Raw genomic sequence first — 23163 nt, forward strand, 5'->3', positions numbered from 1 at the left:
ATCAGTGTCTACATGCAGTATGTCTATTTTTCGAACAGCACAATAAAACTGACATATCGGTGGATCGGAAATGTGTGAAAACTGTATTGCAGCACACTGTGCAGTAAACTGACAGCCTGGTGGCTTAACTGTTGATAAAACTTTATACCTCCCAACAGAAGTGAGAGGTATAAAGTGGTATAAAGTGGGAGTATAAAGTGGCTTAGTTTATGTCTCCCTACAGAAATAAAAAATACTTCACTGTTGTCACAAGGGTCAAATGTTTTTGATCTTATTTTAATCTTTAATCTTCCCTGCTGTTTTCCTTTAATATCTCACAGTTGCCATCTATGTGTGCCAAACAACTGACACTTTTACTTCCTAAATTCCCTGCAGGGTTATTTAAATATACTGTACAATACTAGCTAAGCAGGACTAAGCAGGACTTTGTGTTCTTTAAAATCTGGTGCCTTCCCTTTTTTTCTTAATCAAGAAAAAATTGTAATTTATGATTATTGATTCAAACCAATGTTTAAATAATTATAGATTTAAATTAATTCAAACAATATGTTAATAATGTTCATTTTTACATTGTAGAAGCCCCCCTTGTAATCAGTCTGGAGGGTGTGTTATTTAGGGCCTTACTGAACACGCCCACATGCATACACACTCAGAAAACAGAGTAGCTGGTGGAGGAGATAACACAGAATTAATGGTGACGCCAGAAATAGCATCTTGAGGATCATCACCTCAACCAGGCAGGCCTTATGACTCACACACTCCTGCCCCCACCTCCTTTGCTTTCTGCGTCTCCTGCTCTTTGCTCTCTCGTTCTTCCTCCTCCCTCTCAGCCAGGTTCCTTATCTCTCTTGGGATGGTGACTCACAAACACATCAACTGCATGAATCCCAATTTGAACAGCTGCAGGGATGAGCGGGCAGTGGGGCCATCATACATACTGAATTAGATCAGAGTTCATATTTCCTGCCTGCAGCTGGTGGTTTATAGTGGATTCATGGAACTTTGTTTCAGGAAAAAAAATGACAAATTAAAATCACTGAATGAGAGTGAGAAGAGTGGCTCTTCAAAAATATCACTTTTCTTCCTGTCAGGATGAAAGCAGCTAAAGACCAAAGTGCAGTTTCACTAAGACAGACTGAAGAGCTAGATCTAATGCAAAGTTGGGACGCTGTAAATAAAAACAGAATCCGATGATTTGAAAATCTCATAAACCGATATTTTATTCACCAAAGAGAAAAGAGAACATAGTTGTTTTACTATTTCAGGAAAAATTGTATTTTGACTTTGGCAGCAACACATCTCAAAAAGTTGTGATGGGGTTGGAAATATAAATGCTACTGAAAAAGAAACAGCAGGAGGAACATTTTGCAACTAAGTAGGTTAACTGGCAACAGGTCAGTAAAATGACTGAGCATTTTACAGAGGCAGTGACAAATTGTCCAATTTGTAAAAAAAAAATCTGAATAATGTCCCTGAATGTAAAATTGCAAAGACTTTAAATATCACATCTACTACACAGAGTCTGGTGAAATCTCTGTGCGGAAGGGACAGGAATGTGATATTCGAGACCTCAGGCAGCACTGCATTAAAAACAGGATGGATTCTGCATGGGCTCAGGAAAACTTCCAGAACGTGTTGGTGATCCACAGAAAAATCTACATCTGTGAACATGATCCAAATACACTGAGTCAAAGTGGAAAGCTGTTCCACCATGAAACGAATTAAAATTTGAGATTCTTTTTGAAAAGCATGGACATCACATCCTCCAGAGTATAGAGGAGAGGGACCATCCAGGTTGTTACTGATACTTAGTTACAAAGCCTGTATCACTGATGGTGTGGATGTGCATTAGTGACCATGCTTCTATGCAGATGGAATCTTTTTCAGATTGTATAAGACACTAAACTGCATCTACTACAACAAGGCCTTCTAATAGAAAAGTCCAGGTGCTAAACATTTGGCCCATCATGAAAAGAAAAGTGAGGAAAGTAGGACTGAAAACTACTGAGCAGTTGGAATCCTGACCTTTTTTTTTTCTTCTTCTTTTGCAAAATAGTTTTCTCAGTTTAAATATTTGATATCATTCTATGTTCTAAAGTGAATGAAAAACGGGCTTATAGGACATTAAAACGTTTAAATCTCTTGTATTTACATTTTACACGTACATCTCAACTCTTGTGGAATGGAGAGTGTAGTTCCATCTCAGTGAACTTTTTAAAAAAGCTTTACGCCTGCTGTGAAATTAATTTCCAATATCATACATCATCATCACTTTTTTAAATGATTTTATTTTTACTATTCCATTGACTAATACATTTCATCACTGAAGTATCAGTTACAGAAGACAAAAAAAACTGTCTTTTTTCCTTCAGTTTAATTTTTCTGGAAGCAGATGGACATTGGCATAGCAGCAACATTACAAAATAATATGACATGAAACTGCCTTTAAAAATTAGACATTGAAAATATGGTTCAGTGACAGAAATCAACATTAGGCGTAACAGTAAGGTTCTGGGCCTCCACTTGCACTTGTAGACTGGGAATAATTCTGTAAGTCTCTGGAACTGCATTACAGGGATGAAACATCATTGTTATAAAAGATATTGACTATTGTGATGTGTTGATCCTGCCGTTAGAGGGGACTAAAAATATAATGGACAAAAATCTTGCACGAGTGTTCTGGGTATGTTAAATTTATATGATGCACATCACTTTGATGCTAACCGAATCATTCAGTGACAACTTTAGCCCTACAGATGGAAGCACTCATTTAGGAAGAAGATCTGAATTTTTTATAAATTAGCTTACCATTCAAAAACAAACAATAATATATGTCTCGTTAAATACATTTGTATGAGTTTCTATGAGAGGCATAACCATTCTTTCGAAAAATTTCAAAGGATATTATTATATTATCATTTCTCTGCGTCACTCACAACAGTGCTCACAGACAGTGTGTAAAGAAACAATAAAGCAACCTATTAGTTAAGAACATTTTAATGCAAAAATAAGAATATATATGGATTTTATATGTGTATTCTGTTTCAAACATGAAAGTTATAAAGTTTTGATCCATATGGTGTTTCTGTAGTTGTGCCATTTAGCAGACAACCATTTAAAGATTTAGGTTACATGCTCAGCATTGCAAAACTGCTTTCATATTGCTTTGTTTTCTATAAATTTCTATAAATTTTCATCTGTCACTTTCATTATATAAATAGATTTTGTAATTTCATATTTTCAGTATAAAGAACTTGGTGTTTTTTCCTATCCTTTACATTTTTCACTTTCGTCTTGCCTCTCTTGATCACCATCTTCCCCTGTGTGTGCACTCGGCATCTTTGCTGGTTCATTTTTTCTCATCTGTGTTGAGCTCTGCTTCACCTTCTACCTCATTATCTTCTCCACTGACCTCAGCATTCACCTTGCTCTCTTCTTCTTCACCTGACTCTTTGGTAGTGCCCTCTTTTGTTTCGTTCTCATCCTCTTCTTGATTACTGTTGCCTCTGCTACTTCTACTGCTATCGTTCTCTTTAGTCTCGTTATCTGACTGAGTCGTCTCTGGATCGTTGCCGTTTCCCGTCTTTTTCTGTTCCTCCACTGTGTCTACATCATTAGTGTGATCCGTAGTGCTTTTTTCCACCTCAGTGTGGTCTTTATCTTCCTTCTCATCTTCCACAATTTTCCTCCTTTCACCTTGAGAAGACATATTGTTTCCATCCTCAGTCTCCTTACTGTCTAGAGCCTTATCACTGCTAGAGCCATACTCTTCACCATTAAACACCTTCTTATTCTTTTCTGGATCCTCCTTCTTTTCCTCCACTTTCTTCTCATTTTCTGCTATGTCTTCTCCTTTTCCATCTTTTTGTCCATCGATTTCTGTTTTTCCTCCACCTCCCCCCTCTTTTTCACCGTTTGTCTCCTGGTTATTCATCTTGTTTTCACTGCTAGGTAAATCACCTTCTTCTCTGCCATTTTCAGTGGCAACCTCTTCTTTTTCTTCTGGCTTTTCAACATTCTCCTCTGTTTCATTTGTATCAGTAGCATCAAGTTTCTGTAATGCAGTATAACCACAGAAGCAATTAATATCTCTAAATATTTTAACAGATGCAGTATGTTGAATTCTTTCTGTGATTTACACTGTTCTGTTGATGCTATGGTTCGTTGGTGCTATCTGCCTCTGTACACCCGCACAGTAGATTTTAAATCAAACATCAAAAATCAAGAAACGATAAACAGCAATCAATTATTGCCATACTGTAACTGTTTAGGAATTACAGTCATTTTTATACATAGCTTTTAGACGCCTGAAGTAATTGAACAGTTAACTGACAAGCGGTTTCATGCCCAGGTGAAACCAGTCCGTCCCCTCATAATCTTATCAAAAATTAAGCAGAAAAAGATCTGGAGATGAATCCAAGTATTTGGTATCTTTTCCCTCGAATTCTCAATGTGATGTCCCAAAGACATGAAAAAAAACAAAAACCTATGAGACCTATGCACTGGCCAGCTCAGCAAAACCAAAAGGACTGGAACACCATAGTTTGTTGGTTACGAAAAAAGCCTTCACGACTTCTAGACCAGTCAAGAAAACTATCAAGGAGCTTAGTCTAAAATGAAGAGATGCTTTCATAAATGGAAAGAGAAGGTGCAAATCAGTGGTTCCACTGAAGAATGGGAAGAACATAGCAAATATCTAAAAGAGCCTACACAGTTCTGGAACAACGTTTTCATCTGTTCTTTGGTCAGATGAAATCAAGAATCATGGAAAGATGGGGAGCATGGAGAAGAAAAGGAATAGCCCATGTTCCGAAGCATACCACATCATCTGTCAAACATGATGGACATATGGGAATGTATGGCTACTGAAACCAGGTCACTAGTGTTTATTTATGATGTGAATGACAAAGTAGCAGGATAAACTGTGAAGTGTACAGGGTTGTACTCTCTGCTCCGATTCAGCCAAATGCTGCAAAACTGATCAGACGGTGCTTCACAGTGCAAACTGCAAAAGCAACCCAAGAATATGTCAAGACAAAAAAAATCTGATATTTTTCAATGGCCAAGTGAGTCACCTGACCCCAACCAAATAAAGCATGTTTTTCAGTTAACTGAAGAAAAAGCAGAGAGACCCACAAACAAGCAACTACTGAATGTGGCTGGAGTAAAAACCTGCCACCTCAAGAAGGAGGAAGAACAGCATTTGGTGATGTCCATGGGTTCTAGACTTCAGGCTGTCAGTCAGGTAGACTAGACTACCACCACTGACTTTCATTATTAGTATTAAGAACAATCCTATTTAAAAATGCTTTGTTTAATAACTTGTGAGTCTGAAAATGAGGGATTATGTATAAAAATGACTGTAAATATATATGTAAAATAAAAAGAGAGAGTGAGTAGTGTATGTTTATACCGCTTCAGCTCCATTGTCTTGTAGTTTTTGGCAATCAGCATTTCCTTCATCAAACTTCTGTTCCAGTTCATCTAGAAAAACAGACAATATTAGCTCTGCATGCAAAATCAGAAGCTCATTTTACAGAGAGGTATTTAATTCCTTAAAGTACAGAAAAAAAACAAGTTAAAGCATGTTTTCCAGTTGTGTTCCATCCTAATGTGCAATATTGAATACTGAAAAGGCTTGTTGTGGCCAGTACAACATAAAGGAAAGGTAAATAAAGAGTGTCCTACTATCCTGGTATAGATGCAGTAGACTTAACTGGACTCATTCAGAAAGAAATATGTAAAATACAGTAAAATAATAATAATTGACAATGTTAATGAATACATGTAAAAAAAAAAAAAAGCAGATGAATATAGTGTCACACCTGTAAAAACTTGCCCTCAAATCTTGTCATTCTTTGGGCATAAAAGAGCCAAAATGTTCCTTTATGTGCCCACTGCTCATCTTTTCAAGACCCTGAAACCAAAATTTTCGCACTCACTGCAAATTAATTCATTTTACAAACCCAGAAAATCTGTCCCATAAATATGGGTGCTTTTATTCATCCTTCAGTCGAAGACTTGTTGAAATTATTCAGCTTTTATTCAGCAGATGTTGCCAAATTTGAATACATGCAGCACAAGAGTGACACCTGCTGGTCTAAAGGAAAAGCACCCAAGATAATTTGTTGCAAGAAAACAACTTTCCCTAGACAATGGGAAGTGTGCAGGAGAGAGCCAGTAAACATTTTATAAGCTCATTTAGTGATCTAAATTTTGCACTGAATGTTTAACATTGTCTTCATCTTTATTATCACCACTGCAGTAATCATCCTAATCATCACCACAGGTATGCAAGGTAGATGGTTTTCTCCTTTAACCATTGCTTTTGTATGATATCACAAAACAAATATGATGACCCACGATAATCATCCAACAGACTAGAGGCCTGTAGAAGAAATCCTCCAGTTCCCCCCAAAGAAACACCGTTTCATCATTCACAATACAAACAACTGTAAAGTGAGACTGGGAGTCCAGGAATTTAAATGAAGACATCGTACTACAACTCCAAACAAGCTCAGCTCAGCAAGGCAGTTCTGTTGGAGTGTGAAAATGGATACGGGGCTTTTCTATTTTCATGTGAGCATGTGCATCAAAGACCTTGGAGTAATTAACCCTAAACATAAGAGGAAGACAAGTATACGCTCTGATAAACAACATAATTACACACTTGTTTTGAAACATTGGATGAGACTGAAATTTCTAATCAGGAATGAAAAAAAGAACAGTGCAATTAATATCTTTAATATTAGTTTTCCTTTCTACACATACCGGTTAAGGAAGAAAAATGACTCCGGTAGAGATTAGAAGAGTTTATGGAGACATTTAATGCATTTCAAATGCAAAACTGATTGAAGTTTAGCCATGGTGGGAGATGAAACGTTATGGTAATAATAACAGACCTCTTTAAGAATATTTTATGGAAATCACCCCGCATTCATTAGGAGTGAGGGCCAAGCGATTGAGTGTAAGCAGTAAGCAGAGGAGGAGCTGCTATGACTCTAAACATCTTAACATGATTTAAGGATGAGGAACAGGCTCATGAAAATGCTAAATCAAATTAAATATGATATTTAGAATCTCCCCCTTCTTTCTCATTCCAGTATATCCGGAGAGTCTGGCTTTGCAAATGGTTGGACTGCTTTATGTATGTGTGTGCAACTGAGTGTAAAATGTGTCTGACTTTTCCTTTCATAATCAGGCAAACACACACACACACTCCCTCCTCCACAAGGCATAAGCAGACAGAGCACACCCACATTTCAGATGATGTGCTGCATCCATTAGTAAGAAGTAAAATTGTATGCAACTGCAAGCAGATATAATTACTCATATAAACGACTCTTGCTGGCATTATCTTGGAAGGTAAAGTTACAGATGATTGTCGCTCCAGAGAAATGCAATAAAACACAACTCAAGATGAAGTGATAGGCTGGATAGATTGCACACGTGCACACACAAATACAGTCTGCTTTTAGCGATGCAGGTTTTTTTTTGCTGATCTAAATCCTGAAATGCATTGTTAAAAAGTTGCCAAAGGACATTTCACCAAATTCAAGTCTTAGCACAGTAGCAAAGCAGGTATTTTATCATTTTGCCTACCAGATGTAAAGGATTGCTGAAATCATGTGCTGTTCTTAGAAGGTGTAGTGAAGAGGTTAATACAGAACTTAATAATCAAACATGAGCAAAGAGATGCATTCTACAAGAATGTTTCAAAGATTTTCCACTCCTTCAGGAAGCACTTTAAAGTCCAATAAACTTCTCCACAGGACATTTTTAACCACTATTGCAAAGGAATCTGTGAGTGAGTGGTATAATCTCTACACTGTTCTTTTTGTTGTTCTGCAAATTATTCTCTAATTTGTGTTGGGACTTTTTAGAAAACCCATTAACCCAGGTAAAACTCTTCTTTACCTTGTTTTTTTAACCAAACCTTCCTTACAGAAAAAAAACCTACTGTGCTCTGTCTAGTATCTGTGGATACTAGGTAGGATAGACATTTGTTATTGCAACATTTTCAGTGCTGATGATCACCAGGCATAATAACCTCTGACAGGGTGACACTTGCAGTAGGTTGTAACTCAGAGCAAAACAAATCACTGCTTTACACAGTAAAGCCAGTTTCTGCTGATCCCTTATTCACAAGGGGGTCACTCTGCATGTTTGATTTAGCGAGATGCCCTTCCTGACACAACCCTCGAGGGACTCGTGTCTCCTCTCAGGATCAAGCTGGAGCGCTTTTGTTAAGCGAGTGTGTAAACTACTACACTGTGAATGCACCACACTACATCACACAGTGTGTGCTTTTATTTATTTATTTGCTTGGCCTCCACAAGCCTGGTCTACTTTAGCATTAACTGTACTGCAGCTAATAAATTCTCAAGTCTTGAAATACTACTTAATGGACCTGAATCACTTCACACATCACTCCTTGTATTTCACTGGACAGTACAGTAAATTGCATATTTACACCCAGATGATTTAATCCACTCAGCATGTACCTGAGTTATAGTTGGGTGTAAAACAACATGCACAGTGATTTGGAATGCTGCCACTCTGCATGTGCGCTCCGGTCACTGACCAGGGTCCTGTTAAAACATGCAATGACTGTATGGCTACATGGGAGACCCAGCTGCTGCTGGCTTTACATAAATCGGAAACACAGAAAAGCTGAACAGCTGAGAATAAAAATGGTTGACTGGTCTAACTCTTTCATTCTGTGATACCACACTAACATGACTTGATACTTATAATGCTAATGATTTGTAAATGAAGATTTGGTGACTCATATGTCACTTACTCCAAATCAACCCTAAGGACTTTACTCATAAAGACAGCTGGAATCTCCCTTTGTTGGTATTATTAGAATGGTAAGATCCACCAGTTTTGGAGCTTGACTCAGTACAATGGATCACTATCTTGGCATTTGTTGCCATTGCTAAATATTATTGTTATATAATGGAAGTGCAAAACCTTGCCATGTCATTTTAAAAGATATGGAATATTGAAATGTCTAGCATTAAGAATAGACACAAGCTGTCTACACTGTGGCATTAAGTATTTCTTATGTATAGCCTTTATCTTTGAGATTTGTTTCCAAGATACATCTGGAAAAAAAAAATGCCATGCACTTTTGCGTAGAAAATTCCTCATATGCTCTGTGCTTAGATAGCTTTGACATTAAATCAAAGAAAACCTTTGCTTAACAATGTTGCAACCAGACAGCCAAAGTAATATTTATAAAGGTCACAGCTTCTGTTAAATGTTTAAATAATTCATGGAGCTTTTTCCCCTGCACTGTTCTCAAAGTTGCCTGAAATCTTGCCATTGACCGTTTTCATTAAACAAAGGTTTTAATCTGAATGAATGTCTAAGTGCAATATGAACACATATTAAAATCTGATTTCTTTTCCTTTCTACATAACTGAAAAAAAACATGAGAGCATGACCATTTTATTCCAAGTCCAAGTACTTATGCTGTTGAGTTGTAATCATCAAATCTAAGAAAACACTGAACGCAATTCCTTTCTCTAATAATTCAAGCACTGATAGTCTTCTGTAAATTTATTTAATTACTAATTGATTTATATCTTTTCTGATAGTTGTTCATGTTCTCTTTATCCTCTAAACTACATTATATGGACTAAAACTAGAATAAAAGAAAGAAAAACACATTTTAAAATGCATCGTTGATGCCATTTGCTTGCATTCCTAAACCTCTCTTTAACAAATAATATAAACTTTAGATGGCCAAATGAAGAGAAATGCTAAAAAAAAAAGACAAGCCTGAAAAGTAGAGATTGAACCTGATAGACATGAGGAATATTTGTGTCAATAAGAGTGTCACACATCACCTTAACACATCACCATCACAGCCGGTGCTGTTGTATGTCACAGCCAAAACACTTGTTAACAGATGAATGTGGCAGATTAGTACAGCTTCCCTGCTCTTTAATCCAGTAATCCTGCATCAATGGGTCATGAAGAACCCTTTTCTGCTGTAGTGAAAAGGAGGAGATGAAAGGAATAGAAGAATCCACGAAGAACAGACAAGCATGGCGGTGATGTCGGAAATTTGACATATGAGCGTGTGCACAAATGCACATAAAAACAGACATGTGTGCGCACACACACACACAGCACACGTTGTAAGAACTTAGCAAATGAAAAAAAAAAAAGTGGTGCCATCATTCATCCCTCACTGCTTAGCCTCTTTTTTGACACAGGCATACGATTTGAGATGCACACTCTCTTTGTGTACATGTCTCCTGCCTCCTAACACTGGGTTGAACCCTATTTCACTCTGACAAGCATTATAGATACATATGCTAACAGGGCTAATTCCCCCCAGCAGAATCACATTTTATGACACCAGAGGCTGAGGTTTGATCTGGTTGGTTGGCTTGTGCATACACAAAGGCATGCAGAGACAAGCATAATCACACAAACACACATGCACACAAGCTCACTCACTCATGTCCAGCAATTTTTATTTCTCTCACATTCAACTTTCAAATAATACAAAGAATGGTTTTTGTTCCCTTTCTTATTTAAAACTGACTTCAAATCAAAGCCCTTTTGAGAAAATGTATGCTGTACATCCTTCATAAAACATACTTAAATACAACAGAAATTCAACTGGCTTCTGCTACCTTCAAAAAGATAAAGTACAAGAAAAGGAGGGAGCCATGCTATTCAGACATGAAGGTTCTGTGTAAAGTGAATGCCCTTGAAGTATTAATGCAAGTGCAGAAATCATGTGTGTGAAATTCAACATCTCTAGATTTATATTTTTAAATAAAAGGCATGATGAACCATGTTGGAATATTGGCTGCTCTGTAAGTAAATAGAAGTAGAAATAGAAAGCCCATTTTTAGCTAAGCTGATGCATTTTTTTTACCCTATTTCTGAGGGTTTCAAGCTGCAAAGAATCCAGATTTTCCACAAATTTTCCTATAGTAACTTCCTATAGTAACTAACTACAAAGTGGAAAACAATGTTTGGCTTCCACTTCTAATCATTATTTGTACTGTAGCTTGCATTACATCCACTATTTATTGCATTATGTGCTATTATTTCTTCCTACAAGAAAAAGCATCCTGGATTAAAAGTATTCCACAAATTTAATCACACAAAAAGTTCTTTAGGGAACAAAATAAACCTGACCCTTTAATTAGTGCCCCATTAACAGTGTTAATGTAATAAGTAGGCATGTACACAGCATGTAAAAGTTCAGATAATCAGTAGAACCCTGCTCTGCCTTTACCTTTCCTCTCTCTCCTCTTGTGCATACCTTTTTATCAGTAATTTCTTCTTGAAGTACAAGGCTCTTTTGTTGATTTTCAGAGCAGCAATTTGGCGCCAGCGAGGGGCCCAGGCAACTAAAAATCTGCTTTGATGACTCTAAATGGAGAGATTATCCAAATGAAAGGCAATTATCCAAACCCCACCCATCCCTCTACCCGTTAATATCTCTCTGAGCTTCTTTTTTTTTTTATTCCATCCAGTACTCATGCTTCATCATCCCTTGGTTATTCATCAAATTCACTGTTTGATTCCACCTGTTTTCCCTTTTCCTCCCTTCTCCACCTCCATAATGTTCTACTCACTTCATCATCTCAGCTTTTTATTCCCTTTTCTCTCCTTCTTTATCCCCAATCACCTGTCTAAACACATCCTTTTCTCCTTTTTCGGTTACGCTTTTCTTTGTCTCCCCTTTTGGTTCTGCTGCATTCCCCTTCTTTTCCCAGGAGAGCCATTAACTGAATTGGCCACAGAGGCCATTTAAGAAAGAGAACACTGATAAACATCCCATTTCTATTTTGAGGCTAGCAACAACTGCTAATTGCTTCCATTCAAGCTGTTTTTGAAAGAAAAGGCTAACACTGACTAAATTGGACCAATAAGTTTAAAAGAATAATAAAGACCAAACCAACAAGCCATGTGTCTTTCTGGTTAAGTCTTTTAACCCACAGATACTGGTTATGTTTCATGCCTTCACAGTATAGTCTGGGTTAATTCCCCTCATATTAAGTGTGTTTTGAACTACAGGTCAATTTAGAAAGTCTAAATAGCATCTCTGAAATTAACAAATTGTTAATAATCCTTAATTAATGTTTCAGAGAGCAGGAAGAATGTATCGTTTAGGCTACTGGATGGTATCTACCATCACACAGTAGCATGCCCTGTTTTACTCAACACATGAAAACATAACAAATATAATGAATTTAAACATATTTTATCAAAAGCGGAAATCACGAGAACATTCTGGAACTGTTGGGAGTTATTATGCCTAACCACTAAAACCTTACGTATGTGGCATTTTCACATATGCTTCCCACATACTACATAACTGCATGATGCTTGATTTAAATATCCTCCTCTTTATATTTTATGACTTGAAGGAAATCCCAGAAATACGACACAACAGGTTCTGGTGCAAAAATCTTTGAGCTCCCACCTCTTCCAAACAATCTTATCACTGCACTCTCAATGCCAAGAGTACTTTTTTAATGCCAAAACCCAGATGGCACTGGCATAAGACATTAGCAAATTTGACCTTAAGTCTCTTGGCTGGCTGGGAATACTTTGGTGAATATTGATATATATCCAAAATCAATCGCAATTGTATGGGTCAAATTTGACCCTGAACAGCCTCAGGGTACAACAATTTATATTATACAATACAATTTTTAAATACATCTCGTGTATTTTGGGTCACTTTATAAAAAGTCTTAAAATCCAGGTCAAAAGCATGACATTTAGGGTACGTTTTCTGCTGTCAAATGTCAAAAAAGGCTACATTTGACCTAAACAGGATGCAAGGGTTAAGCTGGGTCTCTTTGTTATATTAAGGTCAAATTCATGTCATTCATTCCAAGTTTGCTGCACGAGATGTCACACCTCCTCTCCCTTCTCTCTGCTCTCACTCACCATTGTGTTCCCTAATGAAACAGCAAAGGTAAAGGCTTTACAATAGACGATGAGTAACGGGGACTGGTGAACACACACACATAGACACACGCACTCAAAAACTAAACTCCATGTTGTAAACACAGTGAGTGCACTGCAGAGGGAGAATCTCCGGTTACAGGGTCACTCGGTCTCGTTTGTCTTTTTTTCCCGCTGTCATCGGCTTGCTTGTCCTTACAGTCTCATCCCTCATTCCAAAGCCATCTTTGACAAATACATTTATAATGAATTGATGCTTTTATAATCATATAATATCTTTTGTCTTGGTTCCAATGTTCCAACACATCAGAGATCTGAAGTGTGGGTTTCATGCTTTGTACTTTCCACAGCCTCTGCCAGTCTGGCAACCTTTTGGCTGTGTTCCTTTTGGCACCAGAGCGGGGTGTATTTACCTCATGCCCAGCCAGGGCAGGATTTCCCAAAGGGAAAATAACACCAAACACCTCTGTGCTGCTTACAATCACCATAAAAGGTGATATGAACACTGTGTTCCTGTTGCAAAGCCAAATATTAACACAACACTGAATTTAACCTACCTAAGATGGTAGGCTAAAGGGACATTTATGTTGTTGTTGTTGTTGTTGTTGTTGTTGTTGTTGTTGTGTAAACCAGTATTTGTTCATGTTTCATTTGAGAACCAAAAAAAACAAAAAAAAACAACAAAAAAAAGCAATAAATAAAAAGAATAAAGATGTCTTTGGGAATTAAATATACTGCTTAGAGTGAATTCAGGACCATGGACAGAGACAAACACTCCGTCTTTCTATGAAACCAAACAAATAAGGAAAATATTGTGTCTCACTAACATGAAAGGACTAAGAAAGCATTGTACAGGTCAAACGGTGAGGACTGCATGAGAAAGTGAAATGTCCTCAAAGCCATTTAAAGATCTCTTATGTCAGATTTTGTTTTCTGAGACGTCTGTCTGTTAATGTAATTTTTGCTCAATGTCATCCAAGGGGACCAACAATGCAGTATGCTTTTCTGTGCCTGTAATATGACGTGCCACACAATCTGATACAGGCAATTTTGAGGGTGACATTACAGGCTGCAAATGCAGACATGAACATACCAACACAGAGAACACACACACACACACACACACATGTTCCTCAGTTCTCTCGTTTGATGCAAAAAGCCACCTCCTCTGAACCACAGTCACAAATTCTCCATGCTCTTTTGGGGGTTCTGCTGTCAAATCCCCTGCCAGAGAGCAAACAGCCAAAATCTATTAAGAGCCACAACATGACGTAATGTGGTTCATACCACAGAATCAGTTATAACAAGGTCAGCAGCAGTCTGCAGAAGATTTGCTTCCCTTTGACTGTAAAAACTGATAATCATAAAGACAATGGATGAATGGATAGATGGATGAATAATAATAATAATGAGATTAAGAGTCCCAGAGCAGCAAAACCTCCTAATTTCCAAAAAAAAGGATGGCAGGTGCCAAACTTTCTGTAGGACATTATTATATACGTATCACAAGAAGATGACGTAATGTGTTTGTTGTAATAAAGGTTAATGTCATCATGTTAGACCTACTTTTAATATTTTATGGCAAATATTTTGCAGAGCAACAGTGCCACTGTGTGGACATTTATGAATGCAGCAGGTTACATAAGATTCCAGTGACAAAGCATTACATCATATTTTTGTGTATGTTAAACTCTCAGCAGCACATAAACACCACTTGTGAAACATGGGATGGCAAATTCTTAAAGAAGTAGATTATTCTGATACCTTCCACTTGCACACATCTACCATACTCTATAGATGAAAAATGAATACAGAAAGTGGTGATGATGATGATGATGACAGAATCACAGGAGCATGAGTGTTGCTAACTATTGGTTCTTGGGTATATTATTACCCATGAACTAAACTATTTTAGTTCTTGGGTAATAATATGTCAAACAAACTTTGATTAGATTCCTTTTGTATGATTTTCCTTCACTAGCTCATTTTTATTAAAATGTGACTTTTTTGACGGTGTTGAAACAAGTAAATACTACTGATTATAACTCTATGTTTAAATATATATTACAAACAAACTACTTAAGGATATAATTACAAATGCAAGCCCCAGAACAATATGAGCAAGAGGAGATATGACATTAAACTAATTAAAGCAGCATTTCACTGCTATATTGTTTATCCAGTGTAGTCAAAGTAACCCTTAAATATAAACCTATACTATATACAGTAGCAATGCTTTCCTTTCTTTGACTTCTGGATGAATACAGCCCCGCTGAGCTTAATAGCCACCATGAAAACAAACAGGTGTAGATATTAAAATTTCACTTCTATTCACGGTGAGCTTTTTCGTGTTTTTGCATTACCATTGTCAGATGCACCAGGAGTCAAGCTCTGTCTGCTCTTAATCTTCTTTAAGGAGAGCAGTCTGGCCTGAGAAATCTCTCTTACAATGGAGGACAGGTGTTCCTTGTTGTGGCTTGGAGGCGAGGCTTTAGGAGACTCTCCATCTCCACTGTCACTGCTCTGGACCATCGACTTACCCTGCAGAAAGTAGCAGTCAGATTTAGTTAGTAAGAAACTTCTCAAAATCATGATGATGGAGAGTAAAAAAAGACTTACGTCTTGGGTTTGCTGCATCAGTTTATCCAAAGGTGGGATTTTGAAATGAATGGTAACGGGTTTTTGTTTTAGAAACATGACTAAATATTTTATATTCACAATGAAATACAATTCTGCAAGTCCACTTGATCCTAAATTTAATTCAGGCTTAAAATTTAGGACTGGGGAGTCTAGACCACCATGTTTTCACATCATTATTTGCTAGCCATCCCTAAATAATTAAACCAGCAGACTTTTTCAGAGAAAATCTTTTCTCTGTGCTTTGCATGTTAAAGAATCCTGGAAAAGTTTTGGATTATAAAATATAAATAAATAACAGCTCACAAAATATTGGAGTACTGACATTTTCACTCTGTTTTGAGAACCTGTAGATGGGCGGCAAAGAATAAGATTTCATTCTGTGAAAAAAGGAAAACAGACAAAAAGTGTTGACATATATATTTGATACTGCAAAAATGATTAACGAATATTGACTTACATACATGAAACCCATACATAAAGGATTGAAGTGTAATACATTTGAACATGACGTGTGCAGGTATATTTAGTGTGTACATGTGTGTGCATGTACATGTCTATACATAGGAATAGTAGTGGTAGAAAAGTTATTTTAAGCTATATAGTTTATGTCTTGCATATTTCCACAACCATATCCATAATCACATACTGTGTATGCTACCATTGTATATAGTGTATTATCTTACTTCTTTTTTATTTGTTTGTATTTTATTTGTATTTTTTGTATTTTCCTTCTGATATCTGTACCTGAGCTGAGGTAACGCAAAAATCTCCCCATCGTGGAATCAATAAAGTCTTATCTTATCTTAAATAACATCTGTTCACAAACTTCCTAATATCCATGTTTGGTTTTTAGTCTGTCTATAATTAAGAAGCTCTTCATAGTTGTGTGTACGTGCCTATAATATCTATCTGTAATCATAATCATTTCAAACAGAACACCTTCATACAGATGGAACATGCGTGAGGATTGTAGTTTTCAAGAGAATTAAAAGCAGATTTGTAGCCCTAAAGGAGTAATTAGTTGCCCCAGTGGAAAAGATCTAAACACAAACTGTACGGTTTCCAAGAAGCATCCCTGGTCACCATAGTATTCTATTTTTAAAGTTCCACAGCTCTTCATGAATGACTCAAGACTACACATAGTGATGGATATTAACGGTGTTCATGACTCACTGCTATTCGTGTGCAATTCTATTGTAAAAATGCTTGTGTTTATTTTTAATGCAGGCTAAATCAAATGCAAAGTTTCAAACCTAATGACATCATTTTGCAGATCTTAGATGTGTGACAGTTTGGTAAATGTCAAGTCTTCATTTTTGTTTTTAAATCAAGCACTCAGTGTTAAGATAAAGTGTTACTTTCTTTACCCTCTGACTCGCCTCGTCCCTCTGGGTTTGGTGAAGAGCAGATCACTGTAAGGAAGCTTCTTAAACTTTTCTCTTCCCACAGCCACATAAAGCTGACCACTCTCTAGCTGATTCCCCTCAGTCACCTGTTGGCCTTCATAGGTAAAGAGACTAGAACACACAAAGAGAATCAAAAGCCTTATTGTTTACATCATGTGCTGGCTCCATGTGATTGTTTACTGAGCTGGTTGAAAAATGAAGCATACCGACTTTTGTTGTGCCAGTAGAATGTATGTTTCATATAGTGTCAGAGCAGATAGACTACCAGTTAAAAGTTTAGACACAGCTTCACATTTAATGGTTTTTCTTTATTTTTCTGACTATTTACATTATTGATTCACACTGAAGGCATCAACACTATGAATGAACACATATGGAATTGTATAGTAAACAAAAAAGTTAAATAACTCAAAACATGTTTTATATTTTAAATTCTTATATTTGGTGTCTTTAGCATATACCTACAATATAACTGAATGAGAAGGTGTGTCCAAATTTTTGACTGGTAGTGTATATTTTTACTTAACAAAAGAAAATCCGTTTTAGCATCGGTAGTAAATACATTTTGAGATCAAAAATCAAATCAAAATTCAATAATGCAAATATATGAAATTGGGAATAATGTGCTGTAACGGAAGTGCATGTGTTGAAAGTCTGATGCAAATTAGTTTATATAATAAAGTTTGCAAAGAAATGCAGTACATTTATGCAGTTTTTTGTTTTTTGAAATTGTCCACCTACCTTCTAACTCCCCCGAGGACTCTTAAACCCATCTTCTCTGTAATCATTTCTAGTATCTTGTCAAACTGGCCCAGTATCCTCTGGTGGACCAACAGCCTCACTGCGGAGTTCAATATATCACCATTTGCCACCACACTATGGAAGGGAAATGCACAGTTAAAAAAAAAAAAAAGTCAGAACTTTGGTGCAAACTGCTTCAGTTTCCATTGTCAAGTCCAGTTTTTCTTATGCTACCTATCTACTACATCTACTTCTTTTCTATGTCCAAATTGGTCATATATTTATATTGTGTATTTAATCCAAAATAATGGGACAATTTAAGAAGATTTTTTCCCAAAGTGAAGTTAAAAACTTGAAAAATGAAAATTCAGCTTACAATATGGTGCATGGCTCCTTGATGGGTTTCAGGAATCGAGCTGACACAATGAATCTATTTGGTGGAAATGGTTTAATCTAAAAAAAAAAAGAGAAAAAAAGAAACAGTCAAAAAGTGTCAATAAGTCTATATCAAACATACAGCTGTTAATTAAATTTATCTGGAAGAAAAAACCTATTAGTGCAGTTTTTAATAATGCATTAAGCTGAATGAGTAATGTTGATGTTTTGTGATAACAGGACTAAGTTAAAAGCTTGTTGGTGAATCACCTTGTCCACGTGGGATCTGGAGGCTCATAACAACAGACCTGTATAAACTTTAGGGACTTTGCAGACCAATGCTCATACTGTAGTCCAAACAGAATGGGCACTTTACTAACCCTTCATCCTAAATACTGGATACAAAAGACTCATCAGAGTTAATAATAGCATGCAAGCTCTAGAGTCAAAACTAGCAACAACAGTTTGACAGTAATTAAATGGCTTTATAAAATCATTTTAACCATATTTTAGTACACCAAAGTACAAAATAAAGAAAGAGCAACATCAAAGCTTTTACTTCTAAAGGGAAAGAAAATCCACTATTGTCCACACTAAAATCATCCGTGATGTCCGTGACAGCAAAAGAATGAGCTCCCCTGTGATGTGAGGCTGCAGGTTTTGTCCCATAACACCTGTAACCTACTGTGAGACTTGCATCCTAGGGGAGAATGGGATGAGGGAGGAGTTATATTAAAAGTCTTCTGGTGTGTGTGAGTGCAACCTGGCAACTGAGGTGTGAAGGTCAGAAGTAAAATTAAAAAATCTTAGATAAATAAAGGGCGGTGCATGTTCAGTGGTACACCAGTTTTCAACAACAAGCCAACTGCACACTGCACACCGGGAGAAAATGCTACAACATACTACAGAGAGAGGCTTTGGAAACCACAGAAGATGATAAAACACCACAATCAAAAATCCTGAAATCTGCTGTTTGCTAGAGAATAGAATTCTTTTTATTTATTTTATGTTTTTTGTGAGACCTAGCTAACCAATCCAAATCAGGAAGAAACCAAGCAAGGCAAGGCATGCATCAGTCTCTAGGGACATCGCACAAGTTTTTTTATCTATCGATTTGTTTATCAGTATCTGATCTTTCATTCTATAGTGGGCAAAAAGTCCCCACGGCTCGTTTTAGCGTCCTTGTACATAGTCCACTTGGCAGAAAAAAAAAAACAAAGGAAACTCCTTGTTCTTTCAGTGCATCATTTAAATGGAACCTCTGCCACATCACACACCTACTCAGTTATATCTTGAGTGTGCACTCGCTAGATACCAGTGAAGTAAACAACAATTAACAAGGTCATCTATAATGAAAGTTCTTGCAGCGGGTGATGAGACATAATCAAGAGCACGTTCTCTTTGAACGATAAACACGTTACAGTCAAGAGGAGCAGATGATGACAGCTAGTGTCTTTAAAGTTGTGGTCATAAGTTAAAAAAAATAAATTACAATAATTTTAAAAATGGGCTGCACACTTTTTAGAATACCCTGACAAAATTTGGAGTGCCCCATTATTTGCTCTGACAGCAATTAGCATGTCAAATTCTGCACCTCTTTATTTTCTGACATCTTGTCCATAATGCAAATGAAGTCAGCAAAATTTGTTATTCTGTGCTTTCGCCAGGATACATTTTATATTAGTTAAAAAAAAAACAAGGAGGTCATGAACCTGTGGGCTACCTGACTTTAAGCTCCTTTGGCTCTGACTTCATTGATGCATTAAAGATGTATTAAAAGGAGGGATGATTATGATCCATAAATCAATAATGCATGGAAACTGAGACGACAACACAGTGATTCCTCACAGAGAACAATTAGGGGGAATGCTAAACATAACACCTTTCTTCAAGGATCTTCATAAAATCTTTACGCTGTGAGTGTTCCCAAATATATTTTTCATTTTGAAGCAGTTTTGGATGTTAAAAACTGGACATAACAACTTTGTAGTTGAAATGTAGCCACTTCAACACACTAAAGTGTCTGAAACTAAATCTAATGCAACCTGTGGACTTTATGTAGTAAGAGAGCATTTGAGGAGTCTAGCTGGATTATTGGAACTGTAAATTATATAAACCATCTCTTCTAATTGTTAGTTTGAAGCCAGCTATTTAAAAAAATCCTGGGAATTCCAGGCTGTTAACACTGTTACCCTATAACAGCATGGATCTTACTGACTTTTGAAGCCGCCTTGCCATACCTGCATTGGAACGGTCTGCATCATTTTCTTCTTCCTGGAGCCAATCTGTAGATAACTAAAAACAAGAGATAACGTGAAGTAAAGGTTAGGTTTCCTGTTCTGTAAGGTATTCTGCACCCCACACATGCAGAATAACGTTTTTCAGCAGTTAGGGATGAGAATTTGCTAACTGCTGAAAGCTGTACCAAGAGTTAAACAGCTAGAATTTAGCCACTTGTCGCATAAAGTCAAATACCAAATGTGCAGCTTTTTACTGCACAAAATTTAATAAGTTGTTATACAGAGAGTGTTAATTTCAATTGTTCCTGCATCATCACAGCTGATATTCCAAACATTTTTATCTGAATATTTAAAGAAAAATAAATCTGCATGCACTTTCTCTGGTTTTTACTGTAAAACTAAAGGAGGATGGAGACAGTATGCAATCTTTTTGCATCTGGGATACATTAACTTCCCCTCTGCTGTTTCTCCATTGCATTCTATGAATAAGTGGCTGCTCAAATCTCATTATCTGCTGCATGAGGCCACTTATTTTTAGGCTAGGGCAGAGTACACTTCTCCACAGTGCTGATCTCATTTATCACTGCCGTGAGTCAGCACTGGTGCAAAACTTTAAAGCCACGACTCAGCTCCGTGTCTGACAATTGGCTCGATTTGCGTACATATATATTTGCTAATGTCAGCTACAATGATTATGAAACAGTAGGGATATTTCAAAAGAAATTTGCATGAGTCTCGATTAACAATGATTGCTAAGGGCCAGCTTTCCCTCTTGAATGCATCAGCAACTGGTAGATGGTTTATTCCTGGTCATCTACAGCTGTATGCATCTAATGCTTATAGACGTCTGTATGATGACACAGCGTGAAAGCCTTATAAAAGTAGGCTAGCTTATTTGCCTAAACCACAATGTATGCTTACTCTAGCTTTTTGAATTTTTCCCTCCCAGCAGCGACGTACTGCTCCCCGCTCCTCAGGCTCTCCAAGCAGTCAACTTTATGACCTCCTCTCGGTGTGTAAATGTTTCTCACGGCTCCAAACGGGGCTTGTATGCCGCCCGTCACCTCTCTTAGCAAGGTTTCAAAGTTGCACACCCTCTTTTGGTTTATCACTATCCGCCGAGCATCGTAGTATGGATCGCCGTTTCGAAACATGAAAACGTTCTTCACCACGGGTTGAGAGAGAAAGTTTGGCCTCTCCGAACTCATCTTTGTGCGTAAAAGCGGGCGGAGAGGAAAAAAAAACACGTTACAACAAACTCACGGTTCAGAGGTACAGGCCATTATAACGTCATTAGAGCTGTTCCATTCTCGTCAAATGTTTTGGGTTGAGTAAAAATAGGTAATGGAGGCAAATCTTCAACCAGCAGACTGGACAGAGAAAAATCCAGAGGAGGAAAAAACTGCTTTCTGCACTTAAGAAAGTTGCTGATTAAAGGTATGATGGAGCGTATAAAAGTGCTGACGTTTCCCTGCGTTACAAATGTCAGCTGTCTGCAGAATTCCCGCTCCTCTGCACAGGAGTGTGTGGAGTAACCGCTACAGCGTGTGCACCGCTATAAACCGCAGGTGATGGTAAAAAGCCCAGCGAGTCTAAATAGTTCCCTACTCTATGTAGACTGGGTATCATGGGAGCTCAACTGTTGGGATGTATCTATGGGAACAAGCCGTCGTCCCCTGGCCGATTAGAAGGGACCTTGCACAGCCATAATCACCAGGTAGTCAATCATTAGCTGATGAGATGGAGACCTAAGTGTTCAAATGCGCCCCGTCAGTGTGTGGGGTAAGATAACAGCATAGGCCCAAAGAAGTCCGTGATCAGAGAAAAATAAAAAAAATAAAAAAATTGTAACCAAATACTCCTGGTGGGCAGGTGAGAACGTTAATGAGGCACCATGAGACCAGGTCGAAGCCGGGTTGCTGGTGACATCCTGAAAGCGGGGCGAAAAACATGTTTGTCTTGTGAACTGTAATTATTCTGGAAACGCAGCTCCTAGATATGTGTACCTTATGTACTTTTGCTCAAAAGTGAAACGCCAAATGTATTCATAAAAGTCAAAAGACCCTGATTCATTTTAATGAATGAATGAAATGTTTCTATTAGAACCAATACTACTAATGACACTACTAATAACAAGAAGAAGACGACGACGACGAACAACTATTACTACTAATGCACTGTCTGTGGTTGATTTCTGTGAAGTTCTAAGCTTTCCACCTTATTTTTATAATTTTGCTGAGCAATCCGCTTGTTAGAGGTCCGTCAGATAATTCAGAGCAAAAGTTCTACACAAGTAATTATAATAAATATAACTAAATGTAATAAATATAGCCACTGTGGTGTACTTTTTTGGAGCCATTACGGTGACATTGTAGGTGAGCGTCTGTAAGTGCGTGCATTACCTTAGAAGATGATGCATAAAGTGTAATTCATTTACAAAGAGAATTCACGCCTGGGCCAATAATAGCTTACACTAGTATGATTATTATCCGAATACTGAAATTTGAAGTGGAACAAAAAACTACCAAGTTTTGCATCATATTTTTAAACACACCATAGTAGACAGGATATGAGGTCAGTTATATTAAAATGGGTTAGGTTCTTTATTTGAACTCTTCATAATGAGTAAGCTCTGTGCTCTCTCTCTTTTTTGGCAACCGAACTGTATATACAAGTAACCTTGCATTGATGGGCTGCATATAGTGGCATGTAGTGCCCTTTTCCAACCAGTAGAGGGCAGTGGACACCAAATAACGGATCATAAACACACACCTGCAAGATAAGAAGCCGAAAGAAAGTATTTTTAT

At 37.2% G+C, this 23163-nt stretch overlaps 1 protein-coding gene across 2 annotated transcripts; it reads right to left on the minus strand.

The window, feature by feature from the left end:
- Positions 1-864: 864 nt before the first annotated feature.
- Positions 865-22126, minus strand: LOC120722248 (doublecortin domain-containing protein 2-like). 2 transcript variants are annotated; one of them, XM_040013159.1, is made up of 9 exons: positions 21620-22126; positions 20357-20411; positions 18118-18194; positions 17742-17876; positions 16962-17111; positions 15917-15971; positions 15318-15495; positions 5414-5484; positions 865-4054 (listed from the first exon to the last, which is right to left on the minus strand). In XM_040013159.1, exons 1-9 carry the CDS (start codon positions 21637-21639, stop codon positions 3350-3352), a joined length of 1446 nt encoding a protein of 481 aa, XP_039869093.1. In that variant the 5' UTR covers positions 21640-22126; the 3' UTR covers positions 865-3349. The 2 variants fall into 2 exon arrangements, with proteins under 2 accessions (XP_039869093.1, XP_039869092.1); XM_040013158.1 differs by having other exon boundaries at positions 21278-22125.
- Between the last annotated feature and the right edge of the window lie 1037 nt (positions 22127-23163).

The sequence above is a fragment of the Simochromis diagramma genome, unplaced genomic scaffold (assembly GCF_900408965.1).
Source record: "Simochromis diagramma unplaced genomic scaffold, fSimDia1.1 OVJJ01000618.1, whole genome shotgun sequence".
Taxonomy (NCBI): Eukaryota; Metazoa; Chordata; class Actinopteri; order Cichliformes; family Cichlidae; genus Simochromis; species Simochromis diagramma.

What these genes read in the sequence shown, in the direction of transcription:
- LOC120722248 (XM_040013158.1), bottom strand. Translation starts at nt 21,564, where the DNA reads ATGAGTTCGGAGAGGCCAAACTTTCTCTCTCAACCCGTGGTGAAGAAC. An exon ending in AAGGAGCCATGCACCATATT is followed by an intron (nt 17,877 to 18,117) that starts GTAAGCTGAATT and finishes TCCCTTCCATAG; the next exon opens with TGTGGTGGCAAATGGTGATA. An exon ending in TCTCAAAACAGAGTGAAAAT is followed by an intron (nt 15,496 to 15,916) that starts GTCAGTACTCCA and finishes TACTTTCTGCAG; the next exon opens with GGTAAGTCGATGGTCCAGAG.